This window comes from Poecilia reticulata, chromosome 2, assembly GCF_904066995.2.
Source record: "Poecilia reticulata chromosome 2, P_reticulata-male-v2, whole genome shotgun sequence".
In the NCBI taxonomy this organism is placed as follows: domain Eukaryota; kingdom Metazoa; phylum Chordata; class Actinopteri; order Cyprinodontiformes; family Poeciliidae; genus Poecilia; species Poecilia reticulata.
Window position 1 is genome coordinate 17,495,944 of NC_088831.1, and position 8,336 is coordinate 17,504,279.

General features: G+C 43.7%; 1 protein-coding gene across 1 annotated transcript; it reads left to right on the forward strand.

Annotated features, from left to right (window-relative positions):
• Positions 1-247: 247 nt before the first annotated feature.
• Positions 248-7,913, forward strand: hspd1 (heat shock 60 protein 1). The gene is made up of 11 exons (XM_008437734.3): positions 248-399; positions 2,684-2,859; positions 2,950-3,285; positions 3,366-3,461; positions 3,994-4,087; positions 4,176-4,344; positions 4,431-4,530; positions 5,386-5,631; positions 5,705-5,879; positions 5,963-6,141; positions 7,183-7,913. The coding sequence occupies exons 2-11, from the start codon at positions 2,686-2,688 to the stop codon at positions 7,339-7,341; spliced, it is 1,728 nt and encodes a 575-aa protein (XP_008435956.1). The 5' UTR covers positions 248-399; positions 2,684-2,685; the 3' UTR covers positions 7,342-7,913.
• The last annotated feature ends 423 nt before the right edge of the window (positions 7,914-8,336 follow it).

Here is an 8,336-nt window from a genome sequence, read left to right on the forward strand (position 1 = left end):
AAGCTCGCGCAAGATTGCACAATTTCAACTTTGACCTGTGTTTACTCCTCCAATGGCACGCAGGAAATTTCTGGAACCTCCCGCCCGGGAACGAGCATATGTGTGAAGTTATTGGACTAAAATATCATAAATCATCAAATAATTCTTTAAAAATGTGAGTATTTTCTGGAATTAATCTCTTTATTAGATAGGCCGGAGGTAAACGTGGTAGAAGCAAGCAAATATAATGGTTAAGTAAGATATTCTGAAGTATACTGAGTACGGGGCAGACCGGTACATAACCCGGATGCAGTAGACCATGTGCAGTCCTGTCTTCACAGCTCCCCACGACTGTCCTCTCATCCAGTCCTACCGCTCCGTGTGGTGTCCTCGCTGCATTTACAAGCTTTTACCTCGCAGGTAAGCGCTTAAACTTAATGTGTGTTAACACAGGCGGCTCGAGTGTGCATATTTTAAGAGCAGACTTCAATTAGGCTCGTGTGGATGACGCTGTTTTAACCCGAACAGCTCATATTTCGCTAATTCCTCCTCCTCTTTAGAACAAGGACGTGCACGTTAAAATGGCACTACGGATTTTTACCGAGCTTCCCAACTGTCCGCGCGAGCGCCGTTCAGTTTCAGTGTGATAATAGTTGTCTCGTGCCTGACGAAATGAGACGGTAAGTGTGCTTTGGTGTCACTTTGATGTCATCTCGGATACAGCATGTTTATAACGCTCTTCCACAAGAGCGTGAGTGTGCAGGCACTGGCAGTGCACGTGCTGCCTTCACAATTCTTACAATTTGACCTTGTGACGTACGACCTCAGGATCCCACGTGGGATCTTTAGCTGGCTGGATTTTTAAGTTTCAGTAAAAAGGCGTACCGTGAAACAAAATCAGGCGTTTGAATGCACGAGGCTGGATCTTTGAAATAATAGTAACATTTATGCAACAGTTCCAGAAGAAAAAGTAAATGAAGTTTAATTTTCTAGCAACGTGAAGGAAGAAGATGATACTAAAAGGTACAGGAAAATGTTTTTGATTTTATAATTTCCTTGGGTTATTTACGTAGGATTGTTTGCTCAATGATGTCTTTTTATTACTCGTTCATCCTTTTATTTCATTTCACTACAGATAAAACTTAATTATTCAGAGTTTGGAAAAGGAAGAATACATAAAATCCTAAACTACTCCTGCCACTATGGAACGACTATGTAGTATCGACATGCAGGATATGACGGTGTACTTAGACTTTGTATATTTTTTCTGTGGCATTCTTTAAACAAGATGCCAAGGAAAGTTAAAATTTGTTCTGGATTTCTGTCACCTACTGCACACAGCAGGTCAGCTGGCTGAACAGTTTCTTATGCTTTTCCCTCACTTACAATAAAAATCAAATTCAAATGTTGGAAATTATTTCCTGTTGCAAAATCCATGAGCTGTATTGGTGTGGGAAGTGACGGTGTATCAAAATGGCAAAATTAAATAAGTGACATTTCTTTTATTGTAATAACCAACATGTTACAATTTAGCAGCAATATGTATTGTTTTTTCTAGTTTTAAGTATAAGCACTTGGACCATGTAGTACATTGCATGTTTTTTTGGGGTTGATAACGGTTACCACACTGTAAAAAGTCTCATACTGGCCCTTTTCTGACAAGAGTGGAAACTATACAATAAGAGATGTTTAGAGTAACACAACTCTATTTGTGTCTGCCAGTTGTCTTTAGCAGATGGCTAAAACAACAATTAGTTATCTTGTGGTCAGGTTAGAAGGTCAGTCTCATCCTCTAGCCTTCTGCTGCCAAAGGTGTCCTTGGTTGAAATGTTGTTGTTGTTCTCTCACTAAAAAGATAACTGAACTCTCAAACCTGTTTGACTCTTGGAATTTATTCTGGAAAGTCTTGAAAGTTGCCCAAATCCTACTTGGAAGAAGTCATTTTGTAATTTTGCTTGGTTACCTGGTAGTGGCCTTGTAAAGCCAATTTTGAATGGTCTAGACTTAATAAACTTACTGCTGATAAGCTGGGTGGATTACTGCCTCATGGTTGGTGTCACGGGGGCAGGAAGCTGAAATAATCAGGTTCTGTGACTCTTTAAATGCTGGACGCTTCAGCTGCAACTGAAGTTTTAACAACTCATTTAAAAGATGAAATGCAGTGAATCATGTGGGTAGCCAGATGTCTAAATAATTAGTTTGATAGAGACTTTATCAAACCTGAAATGTGTTCATGTTTTTTATATATTTCATTAAATGGTTGCAATGTCTAAAGTGTGAGGCTGTGATAAATTCCATACTTTTCATTCATTATCAATGTGCATCTTGTGTAACTAGGTTGCTGAATCATCAGCTTGAAGAGTCAAGTTGATGATTGAACCTTCAACACCTACGAGGCCTGGTTAGCTCGGTCCAGACAAGCAGAGTGATTCTGTCTTTGTGCTGACAAATTAAAAGCTTGATGGTGGATATTTTAGTTCACACGTTTGTGCTTTTGTAACCTGATTATGTATTTCCCAGTTTGATGTCCTTCCACTTATTGTCACTAGGGGGTGGTGTTCATCCCCACAAGGCCCAGGCTCATCGTTTACCATAACATAATGTGATTGAAATAAGACTTCAACCACATTAGCAAAAGTATTGTTCAAGTCATTCAGTTAAGATATAATAATTGACCGTTGTATAATTATTTTTTTTCCCTCAGAAATGTTTCGTCTACCTACCGTCATGAAGCAGGTGAGGCCTGTGTGCCGTGCGCTGGCTCCTCACCTCACACGAGCATACGCCAAGGATGTGAAGTTTGGGGCGGACGCGCGCGCCCTGATGCTGCAGGGGGTGGACCTGCTGGCTGACGCCGTGGCCGTCACCATGGGGCCAAAGGTAGCACACTTCTCTAACTTCCCCTGCTGAATGACTCGCCTCATGACCGACGCTGTTGGAGAGCTCAAGTGTCGTCTTTGTGATCTTCAGGGCCGCACCGTCATCATCGAGCAGAGTTGGGGCAGTCCAAAGGTCACCAAGGATGGCGTGACGGTGGCCAAAAGCATCGACCTGAAGGACAAGTACAAGAACATCGGGGCCAAGCTGGTGCAAGATGTGGCCAACAACACCAACGAGGAGGCCGGCGACGGCACCACCACGGCCACGGTGCTGGCGCGGGCCATCGCCAAGGAGGGCTTCGACAACATCAGCAAGGGCGCCAACCCCGTGGAGATCCGGCGTGGGGTCATGATGGCCGTGGAGACGGTCATCAATGAGCTGAAGAAGCTCTCGAAGCCTGTTACGACCCCAGAGGAGATCGCACAGGTACGGAAAAATGCCAGGTTTGCTTAGTGCTGCCCCCAAGTGTCAGGACAATGAAATTTACATGCTTGATGTCGTTTCAGGTCGCTACCATCTCAGCCAATGGAGACGTGGAAATTGGTAACATCATTTCCAATGCCATGAAGAGAGTTGGCCGCAAGGGAGTCATCACAGTAAAGGTCGGTGTCTGTTGTTCCTGTTTCACTTCAAAATAAGAGTCTCAAAGGTGAAATGGCGCATGAAGATGGAAACACTCGCCTTCATGTCAGTCATGAACTTAGACCGCAACAGGTTTCTGCTTCATGAGAGTAATGAGAAATTTCATGACATTCTAATGTCTTGGATTTGGAAACATTATTTCCAGTGGAAACCAGATATTTTCACACACAGCTAATAAAAAGATCAGTGTTTTTTTGCCACCATCTGAAGTTAAATCAGACCAAACTTTTCTCGTCTACAGAATTACAAAAAAATATTTGTTTGTCCAAATGCCAGAAAACATTTGTATCTTTATTTGTATATTATATTGAAGCATTTAATTTGAGCAGGAACATTATTTACCTCAACACAATTTGGATTGTTTCAGCATAATGAATATTTATTACTCCTAATGGTTCAGTTAGTCATCATCTTATATATTGTACATTAAACAAAGTTATTAAAATTGGGGGATTAAAAAAAAAATTAAGTTAATGTTTTTGTTTGCAACAGGATGGGAAGACTTTGCAGGACGAGCTGGAGATCATTGAGGGAATGAAGTTTGACCGTGGTTACATCTCTCCTTACTTCATCAACACCGCTAAAGGTAACGTCACTCGTCTGACCAACCCCCATCTAAGCTGAGGATTCGGTCACATTTCGATCGATCGCCATCCATCTTGTTTTGCTTCCAGGCCAGAAGTGTGAGTTCCAGGATGCCTACCTGCTGCTCAGTGAGAAGAAGATCTCCAGCGTCCAGAGCATCGTACCGGCTCTGGAAATCGCCAACCAGCACCGCAAACCTCTGGTGATCGTAGCCGAGGATGTGGACGGAGAAGCCCTGAGCACCCTGGTTCTCAACAGGTACGTCTCGTCGAGTTTGTCCCCTCGACACGGAAACAAAACCAGTTTTTGGATAGCGCCTAAATAAACGTTGATTGATCTTGCAGGCTGAAGGTCGGTCTTCAGGTGGTCGCTGTCAAAGCTCCAGGTTTCGGAGACAACAGGAAGAACCAGCTGAAGGACATGGCCATCGCCACCGGCGGCACGGTTCGTTTCATTTCGGCTCTTGCTTTCCCTTTGGAAATTTGCCTTCCAGTCGGAATTAATGATGTTGAATAAAAAACAAAAAATTTTGTTTTTACTATTTTCGCCACTGTTCTAGAAGAGCATCAATAAATAGGTAATTTGAAAAACAAAAAAGCTTAAATCACACTACTTTCCATATCGGCCATCCTGAAGATTCCCGTTTCAAATGGGAATGTTTTAACAGAATTTGTTTGTGGCCATATGAATGTTGTCATGCAGTCAGCCATACAGTAAAATAAAAAAGTAGTAATAGTTTGTTATTTTTATTATTATCACAATAATATTCTATGTCCACATCAACCACCTCTACTTCCAAATGATGATATCTGAGGTTAAGCATCAGCCGATACCGATTAGACACAGAAAAATCAGCTGAATTGACTTGAAACTTTTTTTAAACGGACATAAATGTACTGAATTACAATTACCAACAGCTTCACAAGTTTGGTCAAACATGTAAAAACAACGCAACTTGAATTTGTTCAGCCGGTGCAGTTAGGAGTAGAACAGCCGATGTAAAATAAAGAAACTGAAACTGATAAAACAGGCTGACTGTCTTGGCCAAATATGTAAAATAAACTGCAGCAAACCTCCTTTCAAATGACTCAGAAAGAGCAATTAAGAATTCCAAATAGGTAAATAATTAAGCATGGCATCACTCAAAGCACAGAGTTAGACTGACTAGATATGCCCTTATCGAGTGGGCACACTGTCACCCACAGATCTAGAATTTTTTTCCCATATCAGGACTGATCTAGATATTAACTCTGCATCAGAGCGTCTCTAGTCGATCCCTGACTGGATGTGTGTCTGCAGGTGTTTGGTGATGAAGCTGTGGGTCTGGCTCTGGAGGACATCCAGGCTCACGACTTCGGCAGAGTGGGGGAGGTGCAGATCACCAAAGACGACACCCTGCTGCTGAAGGGCGGAGGCAGCCCCGCCGACATCGAGAAGCGTGCGGTAGAGATCGCCGAGCAGCTGGAGAACACCACCAGCGACTACGAGAAGGAGAAGCTCAATGAGAGGCTGGCCAAGCTGTCTGACGGGGTGGCCGTTCTCAAGGTAAACGCTCGCGCGTTGTCAGTTTGTTAAGGGATTTGGGAAACAAACATCTGACTTCTCCACTGATTGCCAGGTGGGGGGAACCAGCGACATCGAAGTGAACGAGAAGAAGGACCGCGTGACTGATGCTCTGAACGCCACCCGAGCCGCCGTGGAGGAGGGCATCGTTCTCGGCGGAGGCTGCGCTCTGCTGCGATGCATCCCAGCACTGGACACCCTGAAAACCGCCAACAGCGACCAGAAGATCGGTGAGTAGAGCGCACCCCGTCAGCTCCATCTCCTCTAGTCGACACGCGAGCTCCGCCTGATGCTCTCTGTCGTTCTGTCTCAGGCGTGGACATCATCAGGCGGGCGCTCCGTATTCCTGCCATGACCATCGCTAAGAACGCTGGTGTGGAGGGCTCCCTGGTGGTGGAGAAGATCCTGCAGGGGGCGTCAGACATGGGCTACGACGCCATGCAGGGAGAGTACGTCAACATGGTGGAGAAGGGCATCATCGACCCCACAAAGGTACAGGACAGACTGAAGATAAAGCTCAGCGCACCCGCTTAGTGTTTGAGTCATTAAAGGGACGGTATCATGTAAAATCGACTTTTTTGATTTTCCCATCCCGTTATAATGTTATTCCCCTCATCAAAAACATACCTGGAGTGTTGCTGGGATTCTTTCATGCATGTTGGAGAAATCCTTTAATCTCCATGGCAACCATTCAGCTGTGCAAAACGGTCGGCTGGACCTAGGCCCGCCTTCTAGAGGCAGCTCCTCCTACGAGCTGCAGTTTCCAAGATCCTGCCTCACGGAGGATATATGACAATTTGTGGCAGGGCCTGTTTTTCTCATGGATAATAAATTTAAAATAATTGTTTGTCTCATGATCAATGTAAAGAAGCTCATTTTTATCTGTTTTTGTAAGTTTATTAGGTTACAAAAAAATACCAGACTTAGAAAAATGAAGTAAACACATTTCCTTGAAGATGTATTTTACTGGAAGTTTGTGTTTTTGCTGTGGGAATTCTACCCCGATTAAAGCTTGGAAGTAGTTGTATATCTTTTTTATATTTCAAATCACTGTTCAGTTTTGAAGAGCCGGTGGTTTGGGCTGCTAGTCCAACCCAAAGCAGTGCAGAACTGTGAAGTCCAAGGGAAATGGTGCATAGAAACATTTTAGCTAAAATCTGAAGAATGTGGCCTACATATCATCGTTTTCCTAAAATAAAATTCAGAGTAATTTTTTGCCATATTTTTTATTTTTTTTGCAACAAAAAAAGTTGCCCCCTTTTCATTGCCTAAAGATAATTTAGTCAAAATGATCACTTTTGGCAAAAAATTACTAGACTATTATTTTAGGAAGGTGACAATATGGCATTGTATTCAGCCCATTTAGATTTGACACCCTTAGTAAAAAAAAAATAAATAAATAAAAAAAAATTTAAATCCTGGCTTCAGAAAAGTGCTAAAAATCCAGCTGCAGTTTCAAACTCTGCCACAGGGGGCAGAGTTGTCCAGCAGACAACAAATAAACTGCAACCTGTCCTTCTCTTCCTCCTGCAGGTGGTACGGACAGCGCTGATGGACGCTGCCGGAGTCGCGTCTCTACTTTCCACCGCCGAGGCCGTCGTCACGGAGATCCCCAAGGAGGAGAAGGAGATGCCAGCAGGCATGGGCGGCATGGGGGGAATGGGAGGAATGGGAGGCGGCATGGGGTTCTGAGCCGGGCCTGCCGACCCTGTACAGACTGAATCATCAGATTTGAGCTGGATTGACCACGATTCCTCCGGAGCTTCACTTGGTTTGACGGCTCAGTGGACTGAGAGCTGCCGGAGCCCTCCTTCGTATTCCACACTGGCACCTGAACGCATCATGTAACCTGCTCTGAGGGAAGCGCTAACACAGGGTTCACCACTAGGGACGGCTTGGTTTGTTTCAGCCTCACGTGCCTGCAGAGAAACGCAGAGTTCTGAATCTGTGTGAATTGTTGTATGTGGAGAAAATGATTAAAAAAAATGTCTCCAGAATGTTCTGATTCTTTATTTGATGAAAACACCCCCCCCCCTCGCCCCCCCCTGTCCTTCTCTCCTCTTCCCGGTTGCACTTGAGTAGCTGTAGTCCTGCAGGCTGAAACAAACAGAACCATTCCTTTGTGGACCAGAGAGAGCAGGCCTTCAGTGTCCATGTCTGGATTTTTATTTTGTAGGGTTTTTTTCTGTTAATTCTTCATGTGTTTTTGTAATATACATGTCTGTCATCATTGATCCGAATTAAAGCAGTTTTCTTACAGACTACGAGCGTCTCGTTACGTCTTCACTCTGAGCGCCTAACAAGCCTGCTGAGTCTGAATGTTTACTGACCCTCGTTAGTGTAAACATGACCCTGACATGTTCTGTGACGGTGTGAATGTGAAACTGTATCTAGTCCTGTAGCAACACGTGCATGAAGCAGCCAGTAGGTGGCGCCTGTGTTCCAGAACGTGGTCATCGGGTCATTTCTGTTGAGTAGACATGATTGTTTTTGTTGCATTTAACCCTTGGGAGTCAGTGTTCTAAATGGCCGTTTTTGACTAATTTTTGATTTTACCTTTATATTTCTTAATAAAAACCATTAATATTGCTTTATGTGCTATCATTTTTTTCAGGACAGCCTGAACTTTGTCAATTTACACATATTTTTGTCATTTGGACATACTGACATTGCATTTTGGGCCTAAA

Bases quoted from the DNA above. Each gene is read 5' to 3' on its own strand.
- hspd1 (XM_008437734.3), top strand. From the start codon at position 2,686: ATGTTTCGTCTACCTACCGTCATGAAGCAGGTGAGGCCTGTGTGCCGT. The intron at 2,860-2,949 runs GTAGCACACTTC...TGTGATCTTCAG, and splicing joins CCGTCACCATGGGGCCAAAG to GGCCGCACCGTCATCATCGA. The intron at 5,632-5,704 runs GTAAACGCTCGC...ACTGATTGCCAG, and splicing joins ACGGGGTGGCCGTTCTCAAG to GTGGGGGGAACCAGCGACAT.